The 24,996-nt window shown below is 38.6% G+C and overlaps 2 protein-coding genes across 4 annotated transcripts; one reads left to right on the forward strand and one right to left on the reverse strand.

Annotated features, from left to right (window-relative positions):
- The first annotated feature begins 706 nt into the window (after positions 1 to 706).
- ackr4a (atypical chemokine receptor 4a) lies at positions 707 to 12,219 on the forward strand. The gene is made up of 2 exons (XM_041804307.1): positions 707 to 793; positions 6,517 to 12,219. The coding sequence occupies exon 2, from the start codon at positions 6,523 to 6,525 to the stop codon at positions 7,636 to 7,638; it is 1,116 nt and encodes a 371-aa protein (XP_041660241.1). The 5' UTR covers positions 707 to 793; positions 6,517 to 6,522; the 3' UTR covers positions 7,639 to 12,219.
- LOC121520723 (transcription factor E2F5-like) lies at positions 7,453 to 23,877 on the reverse strand. 3 transcript variants are annotated; one of them, XM_041804310.1, is made up of 9 exons: positions 23,566 to 23,877; positions 21,453 to 21,562; positions 21,089 to 21,250; positions 20,468 to 20,576; positions 18,682 to 19,006; positions 16,106 to 16,243; positions 15,791 to 15,829; positions 15,524 to 15,561; positions 7,453 to 7,516 (listed from the first exon to the last, which is right to left on the reverse strand). In XM_041804310.1, the coding sequence occupies exons 1-9, from the start codon at positions 23,692 to 23,694 to the stop codon at positions 7,493 to 7,495; spliced, it is 1,074 nt and encodes a 357-aa protein (XP_041660244.1). In that variant the 5' UTR covers positions 23,695 to 23,877; the 3' UTR covers positions 7,453 to 7,492. The 3 variants fall into 3 exon arrangements, with proteins under 3 accessions (XP_041660244.1, XP_041660243.1, XP_041660242.1); XM_041804309.1 differs by lacking the exon at positions 7,453 to 7,516 and having other exon boundaries at positions 13,809 to 15,561; positions 15,791 to 15,826; XM_041804308.1 differs by lacking the exon at positions 7,453 to 7,516 and having other exon boundaries at positions 13,810 to 15,561.
- Positions 23,878 to 24,996: the final 1,119 nt, after the last annotated feature.

Below are 24,996 nucleotides of genomic sequence, written 5' to 3' on the forward strand. Positions count from 1 at the left end.
CCTAATTCATATAAATCAATTTCAGAATATGAACTTTTTTTTTTTGCAAATGTTCCTATAGACACCATTATATCTGCATAAAGCTATAACATCATCTTAAGTTGTTGTTTATCTGAAATGATCATTTCTGCTGTGAAGATCTGCATCCTTGAGTTGTGGCGCCGCTCTATGAACCATCCTCCCCTTTTTTTTAGTGTCACAGTAGAAGGCTGGAGGAGTGATCTAGATGAAATTGTTCTGCAATAAAAAGAGATAAAGTGATGTCAAATCTCTGCTGATTAAAACAAAAGTTACTCCTCCACATTCCTTTGGTTAGCATGGGCGTGGATGTAAACTGTGATTAACAGCACATGTCTCTGCTTGTTTTAAGAACTTCAAATATGGACTTTACTGAATATTTGAGATGCAACATTCATGAATATTCTCCCAAAGCCTGCAGTATTTGTGTTTTTTTTCTAGCCACTGAGCTTTAAGCATCAAAGTCTGACAAAGTGCATCTTTGATTTGCAGTTTTTATGTCTGCTTCAAAATTTATTGTTACTCTTTTGCTGAAGTGTTTTAGTCTGAGTGTAGACATGATTCTTGTGAAAAAATCTGAAATATTTCCTCAATAAACTCCTCAAATGAAGTTTCAGTGGGTGGTTTAATTTGTCATCCTCTTTCCTTTTTCTCCTTGAGTCATCTCTCTCTCTCTCTCTCTCGCTCTGAAGTGTTTATGTGTGTGTAGTTGGGAGACTCCGTTGGACTGAAACAGTCTGATTAGAAGCTCGGAGTGGAGAGGCAGAGACTGAAGGTAAGAGTGATCTCATGTTTGTGACTCGTGAAGTTAAATTTTTGGTTGAGAGATGGTGGAAGGAACTTCTTGGCAAATTTATTTGTTATTTAGGTGTGCAATCAACATGACAGTGACTTTATTTTACTGTCTGATAAACCTCTTTTTGTGGTAAATTTGTTAGGCTTTATGTGATGCATGAAATGCAAAAGAGGGCAGTTTAAACTAGAAGTAAAGGCACTTTTATATATACTCCATATTTGCCCTGGTCATCCAAAGCTATTGGACATTTAGTCTGCCCTTCAGTTTAAAGACTAAAACAAATTTTTCTGGAAGGTAAATAACTAAACCTGAGTAGTTTTATGGTGCAGTATTTGTACTTATATTTTGTAAAGCTGCTGTTTCTATGAACTTTAACATAGGAGTAACTCTGAGCTAAAGGTTAACATCTGATCTTAATCTAGACAAGCTGGCATAAATCAGTTAAAGCCAGCGTTTCTGCAACTGTCAATTTTTGGTTCACACTGATGCATTAGGCTCAGAGCTCTGTTCCTCTCATGAGATTAGTTACAGTATCTGACATATAAATAGCACCATATGGACTACACCATATGGACAAAAGTATTTGGCCTCACCTGTTAATTATTGAATTCAGGTGTTTGAATCAGATCTGTTGCCACAGGTGTACACAACTGTTAACTTAGCCATGCAGTCTGTATGCAAACATTTGTGAAACAAATGCAGAAATCAGTGACTTTAGAGTGTGGTACTGTGATGGAGGCCACCTTTACAGAATGAGGATCCCGGAAATTTTATCCCAGCTGGATATTCCACAGTCAACTGTAAGTGATGTTATTAGAAAGTGGAAGCATTTAGGACTAACAGCAACACAGCCATGAAGCTAAAGACCACGTAAAATTACAGAGCGGGGTTAACAACTGCTAAGGCACATTTCGTGTAAAGACTGGTATACACTATGCTATCCTGGCCTGTCCCAGATGACAGCTGTCCCCTTGGGGCGATTTCTTTGGTCGTGGCTCTAAAACAGTGGTTTTACGTCGCACTGTCAGACGAGCTGAAAGACAGCCGTTGTCATGGTCTTGCGACCAGAGATAGCCTGGTAAAAATGCTGACAGAGTAAGATGTTTAAGATGACCATATTTCTGACATTCAGCAGTGTTTACTGGGATTTGTCATGTCTGCACACATCAAACTTGATATCATATAAGATTCATGTCGCACAATGTAGCATGACAGAAACTTATAAGATTGCTAAAAATCCAGTCTGTATGAGGTATGAGAGTCGTCAATGCTGTGCTGAGTAGAGTACTGAACTTCCACTGGCATTAATGTAAGCACAAAAACTGTGGTGAGCGCTTCATGGAATTAGTTTTCATGGCTTGGTAGCTGCATGCAAGCCTCAGGCTGGACACTGGACTGTGGAGCAGTGGAAACGTGTTCTGCAGAGTGACGAATCATGCTCCTCTGTTTGGCAGTCAGATTGGTTGGTTAATGCTTGGAGAGCGTGACCTGCCTGACTGAATTGTGCCAACTGTGAGGTTAGTGGGACGAATAATAGTACAGGACTTTTTCAAGGTTTTAGCTAGGCCCTTTGTCTATAGTGAAGGGCAATCTTAATGCTTCAGCATACCAGGACATTATGGACAATGCTTTACTGCCAGCTTTGTGGCAACAGTTTAAGGAAGGTGCTTTTTCATTCCAACATGACTGTGCCCCAGTGCACAAAGCAAGGACTCTAAAGACATGAGTTTGGTGTGTAAAAACTTGACTGGCCCACACAGAGCCCTGACCCCAACCCCAACCAAGACTCTTAAGATGAACTGGAATAAAGATTGCGATCCAGGCCTCATCCAACATCAGTGCCTGACTTCATAAACGCTCTACAGCATGAATGGGTACAAATTCCAACAGAAACACTCCAAAATCTTGTGGAAAGCCTTTCAAGAAGAGTCGAGGCTGTTACAGCTTCAAAGAGACATGTATTTGAATAAGTCATTACAGTCGATGTTGGTGTAATGGTCAGGCAGCCAAATACTTTTGTCTGTAGTGTATTTTACAAATCATAACTCTTGAGTATATCTTCTTTTCGCTTTATAAAATCACAAAACAGAGCAGCAACCAAGTGTGGATGTCCATGGTCAAAAATATAAGCCTGTTCATGAGTGTAAAAACCTGCAGTTCCTCAAGTGTCCACCTTTGGCTGGCTGCAGAAGCACCAGAGTTCACATATACTCCACAAGTTAAGAAGGATGAGAGCTATGCCTAAATAAGAGCATGGCTGAAATGACTGCCCCTCCCCTCAGCTCCACTTCTTTGTTATTAGGATGTTAGAAAGTTAATTACAGCGTTTTCAATGTTTGCTGCCACAGATTGGCTTACAAAGACTGCCGCACTAACCACTCAGGCTTTGGCTCACATCACTCAGGCTTCGTCCAGCACTTTCTTGGTTGCAACATACAATTTTGCCTTGCCTGATTTTTCAGGGACTCAAAATGAGACACGTGTCCACACTCTCAAGAAAATACAAAAGAAAATTAGCCTCGTTGAAATGCAATCCAAGCTACTAGTCTGTGTTTACACAGTTCAAATAGTTGACCACTGATGCAAGTCCACCCCCTGGCAAGGCAAATACACAATCACTGGTAAGGATTTAAAGGATAGCAACTGGGGAGGCCAACCTTAATTTAGAGAGGCAAGACCAACCCCCCTGGACTCGCCGCTGACATGGAGCTGATTGAGTAGATGTTCAATGTTCTGAAACTTCAGTTGTCATAAACAGACACAGAAGCCACAGCGGCGGTGCAGAGTGTTTTACACCCCCGCCCCTTCCTGTTTTTTGTCCTCTGATGTTACTGCAGGCCAGGCCGTTAGCTTAACAAAGTTGTTCCGGCTGTTGCAAAAAACACAAACAAAAACACCTGCAGACAAGACTCAGGGCAGAAATATTAACACCAGTTTTGATTATTATTAGTATTATTATTTTTTGTATTCTATCATTTCATGGGCTAAATTATTCACTACATTCTGGATCATGCTGGATAGCTTGGGGATAAATAAGATATGTTTCTTGATAATTTGCAACATCTGAGTTTGTGAGTAATTGCATGTGCAGGTACTGATTTTAGGCAGGGGAAGTAAATGCACAGTTTCTTTCAATTTAGTTGGAGATAATTTATAATTCCTGAGTGCTTTGGTGACTTGACTGAAAATACAAACTCTTGTTGCTTTTAATTCCTGTTGGAAATAAAACTCTAAATCTAAAGTGCATTTGAAAGGTCAACTGTAGAACTTGAATCCACATTATTTATCTTTGAGAGTGAAGGTTCAAACAGAGAGGAACAGTTCAGAACATGATGTTCACATGTCCCACTGAGAAAGTAAACACTGATGTTATCACTGCAGAATAATTAGACCACAGCCACAAAATCTCTCAGACTTAAGTGTTTCATTCGTAGGCATAATTCCCAGACTCTAGGTTTGATTTTTTTTGCCATGTGCACTATTTTTTATTTCCAGGGTCATACCTTGTGTGTCTTAAAAGGAAATTAGCTGATTTTTGACAGCTTTAAACAGTGCAATATTGAATTCAGATACTACATCTGCATACAGCCCAGTGGAAGTTATTCCACTCCATATGTTGAGAGTTGATCACTTATTTAATTTAAATCATATAAGACCATGTAGCAAAATATACTTTCAAAATGCTTCATGATTTTTAATTTGTCCATCAAACCAAATTAATTAATGAATCTATGTTTTTTTTTTTAACTTAAACAAACCTCCCCTTTACATGGTTAAACATAAAACTGTTTCAATTAAAACTTGAAAGGATATATTAAACTTACTTTTGGTTAACAGCTTTACCTCAGCAATTAAAACATTCCTAAATTCTCTCCCACTTCTTTGTGTAAACAGAGTTTATGTACCGTAGAATGACCTCTTTGTACCTGCAGAGTGGATAGTCCTTTTCATAGTCTGTTGTTGCGCAGTCATGTTTTTACTGGGACCAACCAAAAACTGTCTGCACAGGGTCTTCAAGATTTTTGCAGGTTTTGATGCCATGGTAGAGTCTTCTATAGAGTAGGTGGAAGGGGGTAGTAACTGTGAAATGTGTCAGCCCAAGAAACAGCAATTCAAGAGATTTTTTTTCTGTCCTGATTTATGTCAGGTCATGTCTTGGTAACTTTACTCCATCATCATCTTTATTATTAGATTTATTTATTTTTTAAATATTAAAATATATATATATAAGATTTTTTAAAAGCTTGCCAGGACAAAAAAGAGGGAGAAATATCAAAATGTGACAACAGCAATAAAGCTTTTAATCGCTTTGTTCTGCACCTAGAGACTAAAAAGTACTGTTTAGGGGGAAGTAGCTGAACTAAAGTTAGCTATCTGCTGTTATGGTCCAGTATATGCTGCTTTTTGAAGAATAAAAAAGCAGTGAAAGAACAACTGCAACTGCAATTGCATTGCAATCATTTCGTGTGGAAAGCATGATCTTTAAGCCTTCTATTAGTTTTTGTCTGATGTCAATAGGCCAGGTAAAACAGGAAATATGATCGTTTTAATTTGATATAAAAAATAATGTTACACATAGGGGACAGAGGACCATGCTGTACAGAACTGGCACTGGGGTTTTGAAAAATGACAATACATTGTTTTAAATGATAATTTTTGAAAATCCTTTTTTGTTGGGTGTGGTGTTTTTTGGAGGCTCGTTATCTAATACAGTAATAAACTTTCAAAAATTTAGGTTTCATTTTATAAAGTTGAGGTAGTGCCACAAAAATTATACCAAACATGAGCAAGGTAAACATTTTCTGAGTGGTTTATTTTGTCAAAAGGAAATTAACAAAATGGCGAAATAGCCAGTGGACCTCTAAGTGTTAGAGATGTCACTAAAACCATGAAACTAGAGAGAATGACAAGATTCAATGAAAGCATGATAAAACATGATCTTACCTTAAAAACACCTTCCTGCTTATTTGTTCAACTCCCATGAAAAAGGGGGAGGTTAAGGATTAAGATGTATCTGCAGGATAAAATTTGGCTATTTAATTTTCTATATTGCCAAAGTCATGATTACTTTTGTATGTGCAGTTTTCAACATTGATTGTTTAACGGTGGTTGTTTACAGCTGGAGTCCTTACTTATAAAAAGGTTACCAAAAAAGTAAATATTCAAAGATACTTTGAGGAGTTCTAAGCCTATCAACAGACAAACTTAATTATTCACCATGTCTCTTCATGATCCATAAAAGCCAAAGAGACCACCAGCCAGATGACTAATAACTTAAATGAAGTAATACCTAATGCATGAAACTGCTGCTTGAGGATAGGTGTCAGACATGTTTAGCAGTGCTAGGCTGAAACAGCCTCTTTTTTCTCAGCATTTACTGTGGTGATCTGACTGGTAGGATCAAAACAAGCTAGTAGGCAAACAAAAAGTCACTACATATGTACAGAACAAATTCAGCAAAGAGCTGACATTCTTTTGTCCATGAGAGAACCATAATCAATACAAACTTAAACGTTGTCACAGGAGTTTTAAACCAGAAAAGCCAACAATGAATACTGAATTTTGTTTGGGATTAACAAAGTATCTGTCTATGTCTGTTTTTGTATCATATTTATAAGCAAACCAGTTGAGTAAATGCACCTAAGAACTTAATACCAATGTACTTATGCAACTCTGATAATTCCATATCTCCTCCCTTATAGATTCAAATGACAAACATGGATCCCTCTGAGGAGTTCAACTATGACTACCATGAAAACATCAGCTTTAACTTCAGTTATGAAGACTACCCCACCCCCTGTAGGAAGGGGGACATCCGCTCTTTTGCAGCTGTCTTCCTCCCCATCATGTACACCATGTGTCTGGTTGTGGGACTGGCAGGGAACGCCTTAGTCGTGGCGGTCTACGCCTACCACAAACGTCTCAAGACCATGATGGATGTCTTCCTGACGCACCTGGCTGTGGCCGACCTGCTGCTGCTCTTCACACTGCCTTTCTGGGCTGCAGACGCAGCAAGGGGCTGGGAACTGGGTGAAGTCATCTGTAAGATTGTGTCAGCTTGCTATACTGTCAACTTCACCTGCTGCATGCTACTGCTGGCTTGCATCAGCCTGGATCGCTATTTAGCGTTAGCTAGAGCGCAAAGGAGCGACCAAAGAGGGCGGCTGGGAAGGATGTTCAGCCGGAGACACTGTTGGAAGGTGTGTTCTGTCGTCTGGATGATAGCTTTCTTCCTCGGTGTTCCTGATTTGGTTCTTTCAGAAGTAAGATGGATGTCTGGCAGGAGCATCTGTCTGGCTATCTATCCTCCATCGATGGCAGGAGGCGGGAAGGCTGCTCTGGAGATAGTCGAGGTGCTGCTGGGGTTTCTTCTTCCTCTAATCGTCATGGTGATCTGTTACTGCAGAGTGGGCTGGACACTGAAAGAACTTCCTATTGAGAGCAGAGGAAAGAAGTGGAAAGCTCTGCGTGTTCTCCTCATCGTAGTTGGAGTCTTCGTGGTCACTCAGCTGCCGTATAACGTGTTGAAGGTGTATCGAGCAATGGACTCGGTCTACATCTTGGTGACTCACTGTGGGACGAGTAAATCATTGGATCAGGCTGCACAGGTAACGGAAGGTTTGGCCCTCACTCACTGCTGCCTTAATCCCATCCTCTATGCCTTCATGGGGTCATCATTCAGGCAGCACATGATGAAGGTGGCTAAGAAAATTGGTGAGAGGAAGAGGAAGAGGAGGAGGGAAAATCCAGCAGTGGAGGAGGGCATAGAAATGTCATTTAATACCCAAAATGCATCGCAAGAGACGAACACCTTTTCAATATGAAATACCTATAATGCTGAAGTGTTAATGATCAGACACATCTAAAAACAGAGCATGTTTTCTCTTATGGCCTCAGTTGATTAAAAACCAGTTAAGACAGTAATATAGTCTGTCTGCTTGTACTTGAGCTACAAAGAAGGCTAGGTTTTCATTTTTGCAAGCATAATATTTCACATAAAGTAATCGAGCAATCAATTCTTTAATCACTGACTTGAGCTGCAAATAAAACAAGACTTATGCCATTTTCACACTTTCAACAGGAAATTGCAAAAAAGATGATAGCCAAAAAAATAAAAAATAAAAACAGGAGAAATCCAAGATGATGGAGGAAGTAACTGAATCAGACGCTGTGATGGTTCCAGGTTTGAGTGGTCTTTCGGATATGATATCTTAACAACTCTGTAAGGAATTTTCTTTAACTTGAAAAAATGTCCTCTCCAACTTGAGGATAAGCTGGTTACATTTTAGATGTTTTGCTTTAACGAAACATGTCAGTGTTGTTGACAAATATTGAGGCCTTGATTTCAAACCTGAGCTTAATAGGTTCAGGTTCACAGCAGGAGTAAAGAAATTGCCATTAAGTGTGTCTTCCTGTGGCCAGTAGGGGGCGCTTTGATGATATGTTTGCATGTTTAGTGTTTTACTGATGTCTTGAAAGAAAATTTTGCAAAACACGGAATTATAAATACAAAAGTTATTACCGGTTAAAGTCATGTAGTACCATAAAAGTCTTATTTTGAAATTAATGCAAAGTAAGTGAACTTTCTGTCTGGATTTTGTTGTTGTTCCAAGAGGCTTTTTTGCAGGTTTAGTGATGATACATATGCAGAGTCAAAATCATAAGCCTAGGTTGAATGTTGTGTGGGTTATTGTTTGAAGTGATGTTCCTACAGTGATGTGATGTTCTTGAAAAAACATCATTTCTAACATTGGGGCCAGATTGTGGCCTCATCCTAAAGCAAAAACTCAAGCTTCTGATAACGTTCATTTCCAACTTATCCCGAATCAGCAAAAAAAAAAAATCTGGAGTAAGTCAGATGCAAATCCCTAGGAGGAGTTTTCTAAAATGTACGGCCTGTAAAGTGTAGAAGAAATGGCAAAATTTGACATAAAAATTAAACCTACTGAACAAGGCAGAGAGGGAGAGCCATCCCCGCTGCCAGAGGAAAGTGTCATTCTGCTGGAAAAACTGACATCTAAAGTTCGATCTTTAAATCAGTGGACATTACTGCAAAACTGATTAAGATATGACATTCACAAGACAGACTGCATCCATACAGATGGACAACTTGAGAGCATAATGCCTCCAGTCCTGGCTGTTGCCAGAACATAAGCTTCGAAACACTAAAAGGATGAGTCTAATAAAATAATGGATCAGTCTTGTAAAAGGACAAAGTCCATTAAATAAATAAAACCCAAAAAGTATTTTATAAACCTGGAAGAGAATAAAGTTTTGCAAACTTGTAAAAAAAAAGAATCCAAACCAATCTCGGTGAAAACTGAGAAAATTGTCGTTTTAAAAGTAGGTTTCTACTTAAACTTAAATTATCTGGTTTTGGTTCAAAAAGGAAGAAACTGAAATCCTCCCAGGAGTTTACAAGAAACACCTGACACCTTTCAGCTGTCCAAACAGCACAAAGAATATTAAAACTGAATTTGATACTCTGCCAGAAGCAAACAAAGAAATGGAGCGATAAAGAGAAACAGAAGTAGACCTACAGTATGAGTGAAGCTGTCAGTGAAATAAGTCTTGTTCTTCAGCAAACATCTTTGTCACAGCTGGTTTGAAGAAATCTATTCATCTATAAGCTACACCAATCCTCCTACCTTCTCTAACTGTAACATTCCTAAATAAATCCTCCGTCATCTCAGTGGTATACATCTGCTCAGGATACAAACCAGGTGTACTACACATGCCTGTACCTGTACCATGAAGTGAGAATGTATTATTTTAATTTCCTCATGTTGCTTTAGTTAATGATCAGAACTGTTCTTTCTCAGGGCAAATGGACCTTACATTTTCCATGAAACCAAAGGATAACTGGATCAAACCAGGAATCTTGGTCTAAATGCAGTGTCACTTGAAGTCTTTTGCTTTTGTGCCTAATCTACAACAGCTGAGATTTACCTTCCTGTCAGGAGGGGAAAAGCCACACTTTAGTTGCTTCCACATTCTCAGAACATCTGAGAACATTTACTGCAAACGTACTTCACAGTTTAACTCTGAGTCCTCAGCAATGCCTGCACAAGCGACTGGAAAACAAGTTTTCATGGGGTGATGACAAACTATTGGCAAGAAATCTTTTGATACGGTTGAAATGAGGGAATGTCATTTTTATGTCTGCAGCTATCATTAGGATTGGCTAGCAATCTTAGATGACCTCAGGGCCCCAGGTCAGGCAGTGAGGTCATGAGAGTCGGCTGTAGAAGTCCCCACTCTTCAGGTATGCTGGTTGTTTCTTAAAATCCCACATATTCTAGCTTTTAACACGGTACCGTACAGACAGAGTGACTCCAAGGGAGATTAAATACTTGGTTAGTTCAGAAGTGACAGGGTGAGCATATTACTGAACATGCTAAATGTTAAGATTACACTGCAGGGATAAATATACAAACAGCAGTGGGATTCCTCAGAGAACTGGTATTGGCACCCTGCTATTCCATGGCTGTTGATGTCATCTTTCACCTTGGCCAAAAACTGAGTAAACTGTGCAGCATAAGCCATCTGAGTGTCCTGTGTCTTCTTATCTCAGTGTTTGAATGATTTCCACATCAGTATCTAACCATTGCAATTGTTCCTCTTTAACACCCTGTAAACCCAGAAAAAAACATTGTTGGTATCCACGTGCAGCCTCTTAAAGGGGGTGTTTTCACACATTTAAACAATGAGTCACACACTAAAAAACGTTGATAAATCAGTAATGTTGTTTTTGATTACCCTTCCCAAACTGGTTACATCATCTTGTTCAAAGGCATCGGATCTCAACCTTGGGAATGGGACCCCCTCGAAGGGGTACAAGAGGTTTCAGAGGGAGTGTGAGGCCCTGTCTACTCTGAGGTTGTTCAAATTAGATTTACTTATACTAACTTAAAATACAGATGTCTTTTGGTAAGAATGCCTGTATGTGGACCTATTTTGTTTCGATTTAAACTATAAAAACTATTCAAATTTTTCTGTGTGAGTCCTATGGGGCTTAAACTCTTCTTAGATTCAGGAAGAAAGGTTGAAACCACTGTTGTTAAAGAAGCGAAAGATATGTTTTTACATTTAGTATCATTCAATAGCAAGGCAACTGAAAAATCTTTATCTATACTGGTTTTAGAGAGGAGTCTTTATTCATCAACTGTCAATGCCTCATGAACTTGTTGGAGTCAGGTGTCAGAGATTTATTAATACCTGCTGACACAACAGTGCTTTAATTTAAGTTAAATAAACATTGAAAAAACGTAAGGAAAACTGTGCTTGATAGATTGTTGTAACAATGCTTCTTGGCAATCGGTCTTATACCATTGGACAGTCTGTTTATAACCCTTTAAAATGGTGCCACATCTGTAAGAAGAATGCATTTGTGGGAGCAGAGCCACACAAGTGTATGGGTTGTGCCAAGAAAAATTTGCCAAATCTTCTCTGCCAAGGCCAAAGAGTTTATTCTGCTATTGCTATTGAGCTTCTGGTACCAGTATGTGCAGCAATGAGTCCAGATTCTGCCTAAGGCAGTTGGATCGTAGGGTCAAAGTGCGGAGAAGAATGCTATACTGTTTGCTACACAGAACATATTTTGATTGAGGCAGTGTGATGGTGTAGGGCAACATCTCCCTCACTGGATAAACCAGGTTTGTCATCATTGGAGGCAATCTCAATGCAGAGAGATGAGATTCTTGAGTGTGATGATCGTGCCAGCGTGACTAACATAACCACATTGGCTAACTTTCGACCAATACTGGTTGAACAATGGGATGTCATCCCACAGCAGTGTGCAGCTGAGGACGAAGTGCTAGGCTGTTGTGGCTGTGTTTGGTTCTTCCACACACTACTGAGGCTCCTGTTTTTTTACTTAATTATTAAATTGTCAATATGTTTTGTTTCTTCAATCATCCAATCCACTAAACAACACCAAACAGGAATCAATTGCAGAATAAGCTGTTTGGCACTTGGCAGAGAAGATCTGGCAAATTTTTCATGGGCACAATCCACACACTCAGCTCTGCTGCTCATCCTGCAAATGCGGCACCTTTAAAAGGGAAATTAACAGGCTTTCCAGCGGTACAAGATTTATTGCCAAGAAGCGTTGTTACAACAAAGGAATAGTTTACCAAACACAAGTTTCAATACTTTTTGTACCAGGTTTATATTTGAGGCTATAATTGGCTTAATTCTCATTTAATGTCTTAATTCTGATGTTAAAAGGGCGTCCCGACTACACCAACATCTCAGGCTTGCTATTTGTTATCCAAGATTACTGATTGGAGGAAATTAGTGTGTTGTCTTGTAAGTCATATCAGATATTGGACAAAGACTGTCATTACTTGTGATCTGCACAAGTGTGATGTACAGTTGCTAGAAAAAGTATGTGAACCCTTTGAGATTTCTTGGATTTCTGCATAAATTGGTCATTAAATATGTTCTGATCTTCATCTAAGTCACAACAATAGACACCGTCTGCTTAAACTAATACTGCACAAAAAATATGTTTTCATGTTTTTATTGAACAAAACATGTAAACATTCACAGTGCAGGTTGGAAAAAGTATGCGAACCCCTAGGTTAATGACTTCTCCAAGAGCTAATTGGAGCCAGGAGTCGGCCAACCTGGAGTCCAATCAATGTGATGAGATTGGATGTGTTGGTTAAAGCTGCCCTGCCCTATAAAAACACACACCAGTGTTGAATTTGCTGTTCTCAAGAAGCATTGCCTGATGTGGACCATGCCTGGCACAAAAGAGCTCTCAGAAGACCTATGATCAAGAATTGTTGACTTGCCTGAAGCTGGAAAGGGTTACAAAAGTATCTCTAAAAGCCTTGATGTTCATGTGTCCACGGTAAGACAGACTGTCTACAAATGGAGAAAGTTCAGCACTGTTGCTACTCTCCCTAGGCGTGGTCATCCTGTAAAGATGACTGCAAGAGCACAGCGCAGAATGCTCAATGAGGTGAAGAAGAATCCTAGAGTGTCAGCTAAAGACTTACAGAAATCTCTGGCACATGCTAACATTTGTGTTGACAAATCTACAATAAGTAAAACATTAAACAAGAATGGAGTTCATGGAAGGACACCACAGAGGGAGCCATTGCTGTCCAAAAAAACATTGCTGCACGTTTGAAGTTTGCAAAAGAGCACCTGGATATTCCACAGCAATACTGGCAAAATATTCTGTCCATAGATGAAACCAAAATTGAGTTGTTTGGAAGCAACACACAACACTATGTATGGAGAAAAAAAGGCACAGCACACCAACATCAAAATCTCATCCCAACTGTGAAATATGGTGGAGGGGCCATCATGGTTTGGGGCTGCTTTGCTGCCTCAGGGCCTGGACGGATTGCTGTCACTGATGGAAAAATGAATTCCCAAGTTTATCAAGACATTTTGCATGAAAACTTAAGACCATCTGTCCGCCAACTGAAGCTCAACCGGGGATGGGTGATGCAACAGGACAACAACCCAAAGCATAGGAGTAAATCAACAACAGAGCGGCTTCAACAGAAGAAAATACACCTTCTGGAGTGGCCCAGTCAGAGTCCTGTCCTCAACCCAATTGAGATGCTGTGGCATGACCTCAAGAGAGTGATTCACACCAGACATCCCAAGAATATTGCTGAACTGAAACAGTTTTGTAAAGAGGAATGGTCCAAAATTCCTCCTGACCATTGTGCAGGTCTGATCTGCAACTACAGGAAACGTTTGGATGAGGTTGTTGCTGCCAAAGGAGGGTCAACCAGTTATTAGCCTAGGGGTTCACATACTTTTTCCACCCTGCACTGTGAATGTTTACATGTTCAATAAAAATAATGAAAACATAGCATTTTTTGTGCAGTATTAGTTTAGGCACAGTGTGTTTGTCTATTGTTGTGACTTAGATGAAGATCAGAACACATTTGATGACCAGTTTATGCAGAAATCAAAGAAATCTCAAAGGGTTCACATACTTTTTACTAGTAACTGTAGATGCAAAACAGGAGAAGCCTAAGAAAGGAGCCTTGGGTGACACCATGTAATTCATGTACAATAACTGACTGAAATAAAGCTGTCCCAGTCATTCAGACTGTTTTCAAGCCAGTTTTACCTTTTGTGAGAAGGTCTGTTTTATTATCCAGTCCTTCCAGAAATGTAATGTCAACCATAAACACTGAGGCACTGGATCCATTAGTTTCAGACCCACTATTACACATGGTTTATGTTTCTGTCATTTGTGATGTTAATCAAACAAAAAAGTAAACACATGGAGTCTTCACTGCATGTTACAAATTCCTATCTTGGTATGGTGCTCTTGGATTTAAAACAAAACAAAAAAAAAGCATTTTTTTGTCTTCCTGTATCCCAGCTGGTAAAAATCAAGTTATTTATCAATGCTGCTGCAGGTCAGGATGTGAAACATGAGAAGTTTGATGTGGAGGCCAACTAACTGAAGTTTTCCATCTGTTAGATGAAAACATCTCAGTCAGCCAAAAACAAAAAAAAAATAGCACAAGCTGTTAAATATTTTGTGGTTAACCAAGACCACTAAATGGTTTTAAACAACTTTAATAACTCAAAACAAGATGTCCTGCACAATGAGGCTGAGTGCATATTAAACTCTGTTCCCCCTCCCTTTAAGAAACATCTCTGAACTATGATCATTAATCAGTAATCTTTTTTTATTGAAAATCTTAAATTGAGAAATTTGCAAATAAACAAAATGCAACGTAAAAAAAAATCTTGTTTCAAATACAATAAATATACAAAAACGCCACTTATGGCTCTAAACATCTGATTTTTCAGATCAAAAAATATTGCTAGTTCTATTTTCAGATAATTTAAGGCAGTCAACCAGCATCAGTTTAAACTAACCAGAACCAAGAATTATTTTCTTAAATTAAGTGAAAATTGTTACTCAATATTTAACTATAATATAAGATACAATTTTAAAACAAAACAAACAAAAAAATCAACAAGGCCAGAAATGGCAGTGCCACAATAATTTAGGAAAAAAAACCTTTTCAGCATTTCCCATGAGAACATGTTTACAAAATGTAACCAAAATAAATTCACTTTTAAATACAGCTTTTATAAAATATAACTATGAAATTGTTTAAGTCTCTTCCCAGTGCACTTTCTGTGTAAAGACAGAGATCTTTGCACAAAGCCTTGTACATGTTATGAATTATTGTTGATTACAACTTCAACAGTCAGGAGCTGTTCAATAACTACAGAACGTGAAACAGTTAAAGTCTCAGGTTTTCCACCACATGCTAAACAATTCCCAGATTTGTGCATGCAAAATCAAAGTAGGACTCTGTCGAATGTTTGTGCTAGCTGTTTTCCACCTAGGCATCTCATTTTTCCAAAACAATGTAGATTATCATCCAGTGACCATTAAAAACAACAAAGAAAAAGGGATCTTAGCTGCTTAAATATCTTCTTATTTGAGGCACTTGTACTTTTTTTTTTTTTTTCGGCTGAGGGCAAAAGGCCCATACAGGAAAATTAAGCTGTCTGGCAGATAGCAGAGGAGTCCAATATGTGTGGAGGGTTCATTTTTTAGAGATGATAGTAACTTACCATCTGTGAGTGAGCTAAACAAAAAAGGCAGAGGGTATGTTTGAAGCTTCCAAAGATTGTACCAGCATACAGCACAGGCTCTGTCTGACATCAGTAATTGAGAATCTGCACATCGAAAAGGTCACTCACTCCCTCATTGTCGTCCAGGTTGAAGCTGTAGTACAAACCTGTGTGAGGAGACAGGAGCAAAAATGGTCAAAGAAATATAAACACGTTAAGACACGGACAGAAAAACTGGGTCAAGTTTTTTGAACAAGCTTTAGATAGAGCTTCAGTGAGCAACACTGGTTTGTTAACCACCCTTGTACAAATTTAACTGGATTAATATGAATTTAAAAAATTAAATGTTTTTATTTCAAATGTAAAAATTTAGTAAAAGGAGAATGAAAAGCTTACCATCAGTAGACATGAGCTCATCGATCAGGTCAACAGCTTCTAGAAATCAAAATCAAGACTTAAATTTACAGTACATTAAAACAACTCATTACAAGAAAAAAAAAAAGTAGCATAAAGAGGTATCACTAATTTCTTTAACAGCTTCTTTTACTATGACTGAGAATTTAAACCCCAATGTAAAACAATCTCAGAACTGAAGCCTTCAATAACAAAAAAAAGTGTACCAAATGTGCAAATTTGCCCTCAATTAAAATACAGAACAAACTCGGCTCTTTGTTTGGATTAATTGTGTGGTTTTTAATCCCTGAGCTGTACCTTCTCTGTCGTCCTTCATGTGATCTCCACCAGAGTTTAGTTTCAGCAGACTGCTCACTTCCAGCTCAGACTGGAAGTCTGGGTCTGACAGGTCCATTTGTGGCTGCTCCAACACGGCTGCTGACTGACTGTGACACTCTGAAGGAAGCATGGAGAGGTTCAATGAGACCAGAATATGGCTAAGAAATAAAAGCCATCATTTTTTAAGTTATCAGTGAATTTTTCTCCATTAACCATCAACACTGTTAAACCTGAATCAGTTTGATTTACTGACTAACAGCTGAGCCATGTCCAGTCCAATCTATATTTCAAAGAGACTCGGAGTTTTGCTCAAAACCTCTCTTGGACTTTGTGATGTTTTTAAATGACAGAGGCCACAGCACTTCTAAAACAACACGTGTGCCTGAGAAGTGAGGAAGTCTACAAGACTCGACCAGATTTTTCCTGCCTAAACACCACTTCAGAAAATGCATTAGCCTTCTTCCTAAGATAGTCACAAAGACAGTCCTCTCATTTTATTCCTGTACTACAGCCATTAGTTGATCAACTTAGCATCAAGACTTTAAGAGGTCACAAAACAGGCCGATAAATAACCACTTACAATCAAAGTGGTGTTTAAATGGATCTGTCCCAAGGTTAAAAAAGACACACCAAATAGCGTCCATCTCTCATTGCACACACATCTTGGCCATATTCCTTTGTCAGGAATATGTCATCATTACCAACATTATAACAGTTAACAATTCATCACTACATTGTCACTGAGCTGCTGTTGTCTGAATTCCTGTTTTTCTTCAGGAAGGCTGAGTTTCAATATGACAGCATCTTGCCCAGTCTAATCCATATCCCCTTACATATAAACAGTGATTCATCCATTTCTTATAAACGTAGATCCTGATGAGGAAGTGACATGCCTGGAAGATGATTACACAAGAAAATGTAACAGCTATCACTTACCCACAGTGGCCCAAATATGAGAAGCTTTTTTAAGTTTCCTGTAAACCAGGAAAATCTGCCATGTGACATTTTAAAATCAGCTGATGGACAGCAAACTTGTCAAAGAAATAATCAACCAAATTAACATCAAGATGTACCTTTATCTTAAACCATTTCTCTACAGACATGATTTCCTGATTTCCAGTCTGGGTTATTAGGTTCACCTGAATATACAAAGATATCTGAAAAGCTACTTATACTTATATCTCTACTTTGCATCAAACATCATACAGAGCATACAGTCCTTATGCAGAATTTTATGTTGTAGTTCCAAAGCTTTTGCTGAGTTAATGTGAAACAAAGTTAATGAAAGTGGAACAACACTATGATTAATATTAGAAAAAAAACCCAAACCATTTCTAGATTTCTATAATTAATGATTGATTCTATTTCTAGACCTGTTTTGGCGCATGGTGTTGTTTTCTTTACCATCTATTCTCTCTCTCTGTTGGTGTGTTCAGCCAACGTCACTGAACTCTGAACTCTAATGGCTGTTAAACAAAAATAATCAAATGTCAGCTACAAGTGAAGGACACATCCGCTGACTCACAGCGTGAAGGATGTTATTTTGGTACCATTCTGGCAAAGGTTTTGAGGAACAAAAATGTAGGTTTTTCAAAGTGACAGAGCAGCAGTATTAATCTAAGACCTCTTAATTCATGAAAATGTAGCATCTATGGGATTCTTTTATTTGTAAGCAAGGACAATTTTAATTAGTTTTTTCTAAATAATAAAACCTACCTATGTTTTATTCATTATTATATTTGTTTTATGTTGTGAAAGGCTTTGATCATTTACTTCTTTCTGACTCATCGGTATTTCCTTCCTCCTTCTATGTTAATGCAGAAAAAATTTCCACACACAAAGAAGTTCGCATCTGAAAGATTTATACATGATTTGCTCCTCCCAAATTCACAATGTAAAATGTGATTTTTAAACTGTCTGCAACTATGTTCAGCCTGGATTATATGCAAATTTAAGGGGATAAAAAATTGTTTAATAAACCTTCAAACAAGTTTACAGGTTAATCAGAGCTGTTCAGATCATTTCAAACATACTGGAAGTTTAAAAATTATAACTGCAATGAATAAAATCCCTACTTTCGAAGCTGTGACACAGTAGTCAAAGAAAGGGAGGAGATGAAGCCACTGAGACCATGTGCAGCAACAAGCTCAGGCTATATTGTAAGCTACTTTTGAATAACTAACTAAGACTTAAAATCTTTACATTAATTCTTGTAAAAAAAAATAAAATGTGTTTACAGTTTAAGTATTTGCAAACATTTTTTCATCCAAACATGTAGCTTCCTGCTCCTGTTTTTTAAATCTAAGCAGCACATCTGAAGGCTGTTATCAGATTCCCCTTTTTGTAAAATCTGCTTGTTGATGTGATAAAGTGAAATTAAAGGAAATACTGTGAGATGGCATATTGTACCCTCAGAGGTTTTTCCTGATCTGTGTAAAGAAACACCATTTCAGCTAGTCAGGATTTTAAAATTACTTTGTGTGGTCTAAGTCCAGCCTTATTCTTACGGTTTCTGAGCATAACAATCTGATAGTGGTGTTTTCTAGTTTCCTCACCCATTTGTAGATCAGGAGGGCTGGAAGAGGGCGTCAACACTTGTTCGTTTTCTGGCAGCACCATCTGGTGGTCAGAGCACAGAGAGTCCTGGCTGCAGAAGGAGGAGGTAGTGTTAGAGGTAGAGTACTGTGACGAGGACAGAGGGAACCTCTGAAGGCTGGCGGGGGTACTGGGTGGAGTTGGCATTTGACAAATGTCATCAGTGGGGGGCACACAGAAGACCACTGGCACTAAAGAGTCTGAATCTCTGTTGATGAGCATGACCTGGATGGGAGCTGAGTGGCTGCGAAGGTTCACCTGGTACTTTTTCTGACCCCTCTGACCCTAAAGAGAAGCAGTTAGGACAGAAATATGTCATTATCACTGAACAAGCCAATATGCACAGAGGATTGCATTAAGGGTACCATGTAGTGACAATGACGAATCTCAAAAAAACTGTTACTCAGCATTACAATGCCTCAAGGTTCTCCAGAGTTTTTCAAGGGTTTTGAGACCAGCAGTTTTATCATTTAGCACCAAACTGACTGCTCTCAAGTTAGGATCTTTTTAAGTTTTTTAAATTTCTTTTGGGCTTTTTACGAGGAGGACAGTGGCTAGAACCAGGAACAGGGATGAGAGAGTGAGACATGTGTGAAAGGCCACCCGTGTGCATGGGCCACAACCTAAACACTAGACCTCTGTGCCCCATGGCATAATTTTTGGACTTTGCAGAGTCTCCTTCTAAAAAGCTGTAAGTGTCCATTGAAAAACACCTGTTCGGTCCCATATGGAATTCAGGCACAGCTTGTACCAGACATGTAAACTTAGCAAAATGACAAGCAGTTTAAGAGCTAGATAGTTTCAGAACAACATGACTGAAAGTCATTACTCGTATAACTTCATGACTGCTGACTTAGGCCGGCCACACATGACATGATTTTAAGCCAGATTTAAGGCCAGATTTGCCTCCCCCGATGATCATGGTGGCGTATCCTGAGTGGAGGCGCATCACATATGATTATTGGTAAAAATAATCAAGTGCATGGTGTGAACAATTTTTTTTTTAAACTCCAAATCTGGTTGTAGCCTCGGTTTGTAAATATCAACTTAAGATTCTAAGTGTTACTGCCTCAGACAGAGTATCCACAACAACCAATTAGAGTGAGTAGACCGGGTACCTTCACCAGCCAGATGCTAGCTACTTTCGCTGCTTGCATACATAAACAACACTTTACCTTCATTCCAGCCAGGATTTCCTATACATTCTTTTCCTCATTTTATAATTTTTGCTGCAACTCTAATGTGTGCCAGGACAGCCTGTGGTGAAAGAACAGCAGGCCAAGGATATCAATATTGATATTGTTTGAAATCCTGTGTGCGGGGAATCTTCACTAAAAATCATGGGATGAGAAATTGTTTGAAACTGTCCTTACGTCGGTGGTCTCCCATTTTTTGAAATCGCTTAAGATTTGAAAATTGTCTAGTGTGGCCAGCCTTGGTGGGCAAATTCTTGCAAACAAGTTGCATTATGTGGAACCACTTTCACATGGGCACTCATTTCGAGACTGGAAAGTCTGCCACTAACATTTTTTGGTGTTCACCTTTTGCACATGTTGCTCACAACACAGGATTTCCCCTGTCCAGCAGGGGGTTTGTGATAAGGGAAGGTCTTAGGATGGCAAGGGGAAGAACATACAAATCCTTGAGCAAACCTTTGCCTGAAGCCACTAGGACATACACAACAGCTTGTGCAGAAAGGTCAAAAGCATCCAAATCAATAACAGAATAGAAAAAAAAATGACCTACCATTTCAGGCAGGGGCACCTCCAGCTGAGTCCCAGCAGGAGCCACTACGGCAAGCAGAGTATCTCCACTGAAGGCACTGCAGATGTCTTCATGTGTCACAAATTTATAAGTGAAGAAGTGTTAAGGGAACAAGGGGAATTATTTCTTAATGGGAGAGAAATTAAGACAATGACATAAAAACAAGAATGAGAATTGTGAAAGCCAGGATTATCCTGGCAGTGGTTACACAATTGAGACTGATGGTAGCAATTACATTTATAATCCTCCCTTTATAGCTTTGTTTCTGTTCAAAAAGCTAAGACTGTGAAAAGGGATCAAGTTAGGATTCTTCTCTGCCTCTGTGATGAATGAAAGATGCTCAAGATGACTCAAATTACAATCTGGAAGAAAAAATAAGATCCAGTTCACATATGTGGTATTTCACTGGAACAACATCAAATACAAATCCCCAATAGTAACTGTTTTGAGCATAAATATATGCAATGCATAGAGTAGTTGCTCATTAGAGTACAAAATAAAAGAAAAAGAAAGAATGATTACAAAACCAAAACAGCAAACAATAATATAATATTATCAGAAGCTAAAAATATCTAGTAGATACCAGATGCCATAAAAGGATATGTGCTGGTGACAGGATCATGGTTAAGTTGTTTGATATTCTCCTCTAGCCATGTCTTCTGGTTGTCAAGCTCTTTCTCTTGGGCCTCCAGCTCAGAAACTTGGGCCTTCAAAGTCTTCACCTGCTCCAGCACATCCTGAGTTTGGCTGCCTGAGTTCTTCCCCCTGGACCAGAGGGAATGTTACACAAAAAAACGGGGAAAGAGTGTGGTTTGAAGATAAGCATTAACTAGGAAAGTTTTACCCTTAGTTCTTAGTATTTGGCAGGTCAGTGTCAGCTTAAAATTGCTGCATGAATTCATCAGCTGAATTGTATACAACCTTTTGAATGACACAAAACAGCAGAAAAAGAAAACATTTTTCAAACCTCCATTGGATTATGTTCTTATTTTTCTTTTCAATCAACCCCACTCCTTCCAGCACATTGGTGATGTCGTATATCCTCCTCTTCTGCTTCACTGCCAAGCTGTCTGCAGCCTGTTGATTCACACAGACATTTCCATTAAGTAGCTTGCTCAAAGGAAGCCTTATATGAACTTTTTCTGACTGAATGCATCATAGGAAACTAGTGTGGCAGACATGAGGTTGAAAACACTCATATCAGGCCTAGAAATAAAGGATTTGGTGAACTAAGCTGCACAAGCACAAACAGCAAATTAAACCTGTTGGCAGACAATGACTGGAATACAATAGTGGAGGAGAAAGGAGGAGGGAAAAGGGTGTAAGGAGCCTGCTGTGTAAACATTACCCAGCTTTGGCGCGCAAGAAGAGAGGGAAAAAACTACTTATCAGTGTGATGAAGAGAAGGTACATTTGTGGGAGACGCTTCAGGTAGGTCTGGCAAAGACACATCCAGAGGTCAAAACACTGAGGGTGGCTGTACAGATGCTTCAACAAAGCTTAAACACATCTAACGTGTTAAAAGTGGCGATATTCGCTTCTTCATTCATTTTTAGAGCAATAAAACATAACTTGAGAGATAACAGTAAGTCATTTTTTCCAAAGTCCTCATGTGTTACAAATCCTCTCAAATTCTTTTCAAATAAACCATCATTTCTGAGCTAGTATTTGTTCCACATCCAAAAGATGACAAATTTTCATCCCAGTTTTCCCAGACACCAGAGAGAGATCTACATGTCTTTATCTTTCAAACATTAAGACATAGGGTTGTGTGAGACTGCCCCTATAATTTGCCAGGCACCTTAAAAACTCAGTAGCAGAGAGATCAGTAGCAATGCTGCTAGAATGCTTTCAACATGTGTCTAATTCTGGAGCTGAAAGTGTCAAACTAATTGGGTTCTAATGTTGGAAATATTTATAATATTTTGACCCCATTTTTACAATTTTCTTTTCGTCCAGTTATGCAACTATTTGCCCATTTTTGTGTATTTTACCCATTTTTGCTACATTAAACCAAGTTCTTACCATGTTTAAACATTTTTTACCTCTTTGAATCCATTTCTGACCCCTTTTAATTTTTAACTGCCCATTTGCCTCTTTAAACCCTTTCTAGCACTTTTCATCAATTATTGAGAGTTTTCACTTAGTTTGTGCCACTTCCAACCTACTTTGACACTATTGGACCAATTTTCGCTACTTTCTTTCAACCTGTTTTCACCTTGTCCCTGTAAAAGTTACCAAATATACGAAGAGTTTACTAGATGACTGGTTTGATTTTTGAAAATCATACCATCCCAGAAGATCATTACAGAAACTTATTCATCACAAAATTCTAATGTATAGTTTGTGTTCTGCTCTTTAAAAATTACCTTGTAGATTTCAGGCATTAAAAAGCAAAGGCATAACCATGTTTCAAACTCTAATATGAACTTTAACAGGGACTGCCATTGTATCAGAAACTGCCGATATTTTATTTTAAAGCCAAAAAGCTCCAAAGGGATCAAAACCTCTAGTTTGGCAGACTGGTGTCAAACAGGGAAGGAAGAGGTTGTCGGTTCCCACATAGTCTCTGGGGATATCTCTGGTCATTAAAAGATGTTTCAAGGGATTTGGGCATTAGATTCACTCACATTTAATTGGGCTAATTCTCTTTTAATTATCTCCAAAGAGACTACATAATACATTCAATTTAAATGTTGTCTAGCGGGCCTTACCACAGGGATGTTAAGTCTACGTTTCATTTCTAGATGTCAAAATTTGATGGCAGATAACATATTTCATTCAACTTTCCCACCTCGAATGTTTCTCACCTGTCTCAATGTTTTTAGCTTTAACTTCAACAACTTCGACTTACGTTGGTCGGCCAGAGCTGGTAAAGCTCTTTAATGCTAAAATGTTTGTGTTTTTGGCCCACACAAACGACGAAGCCTGGGGCAAATGGCGGCTAGCTAGTCCACCTGTGAAGAAAATCAATGCACCTGACTGGCTCCCTGACAGCCCTTTGTTCGCCCGGTAAACTGTTGTCAAACCCCACACAAAAATACAGAGCTCGCCATTGTTGTTTACTGTGATTCACTGACCACTTTCAAATCAAGGACGCCATCCTCCGCCTCTTGAAGAAGACCGACAAACTTCATCGTCAGGAGCCCCAAACTTTTCTCATGACGACTCGGTGCCGAGCGAACAGTCTCCGTCGTTTCAAACTCCATATTCTTTCTGGAAACAGTCGTAATTCTTTTTAACTAGCTGCCTGTATCCGCCTAGAAAACAGAGTTTTCTATACTTTCACATAACGTCTCTTCCATCCCCAGAAATACGACGGCGGTACCTGAAAGGTTTAAATCAACGGATGTTACGTTACGTTAGGGTACAGTTGCCATGGTAACTCTTGTCCTGCTCGTGCCCTTACTCTCAGTGACGCCCCTTCTCAAACAAAAATTGACCCTGCCCCCCTCGTTACTGGACGGACGAGTTGAAAAGGTTCAAAAGGACAACGTAAACATGGCAGGTTAAATGTAAAACAAAGTAATTTTGATGTGGAATTCATTCAAATGTTAGCAATGGCTTTAAGTATTCTATAACCCATACATTAAGGATCAACATTTTAAAGGTGCAGTGTGTAATATTTAGCCTAGTAGCATTTAGTAAAACAAACAAACTTGGTTAAATGAAACATGATGTCTATAGGTAGGTCTATCCTAATTAGTATTTATCAACCTGAAAAAAAATGTGTTTTATTTTTTTTATTAACTCAGAATAAGCAATCTACTCATACATGGGGAGGGTCCCCTCCACGGGCGCTAACATCTTGAATTTTTTGCAGTTTGCATGTTTCTCTGGTGAAAACCGTGGCAACTAGTGGAATTAAAAAAAAAAAAAAAAAAAGCTTCTGGCGCTTCTGTGTGCTTGTCTACACCTTTATTTCTGTATCTTTTTAAAGGAAATGTACTTTTAGCTCCCCTATACACAGTGCTTAGAGAACGTATTCACCCGCTAAAATATTTAACTCTTTAATTAGTTTTATAAATCAACCATGATCAATATATTTTGGGTTTTTTGACCCAAAAATAAATAAATAAATAAATAAAAAATAAAGTGAAAATGTAAACAGATTTTTACGGAGCCCCTTAAGGGACATGGATGAAAAAAATAAAAAATGGGGGTGAAAAAAAATAAAAATAATCATCAAAATGATCATCAAAAATAAAAATTATCATCAATACATCATAATTTTTATTTTTATTTTCTCCCATTTTTTATTTTTTTTCTCCCATGTCCCTTCAGGGGCTCCGTAGATTTCTACAAAGTTATGTCAGTTAAGTAAAGATATATAATGTAGATGTGACTGCACAAACCGAAACCCATGGATATTCACCCCCTTCAAGTCAGGATTTAGTAGATGCACCTTTGGCTGCATTCACAGGACAAAGCCTGTGTGGATAGCTCTCATTCAGACTTGCACATCTGAACACTCCAATTTTACTCCGTTCTTTTTTGCAAAACTGCTCAAG

Source organism: Cheilinus undulatus, linkage group 13, assembly GCF_018320785.1.
Source record: "Cheilinus undulatus linkage group 13, ASM1832078v1, whole genome shotgun sequence".
Classification (NCBI taxonomy): Eukaryota; Metazoa; Chordata; class Actinopteri; order Labriformes; family Labridae; genus Cheilinus; species Cheilinus undulatus.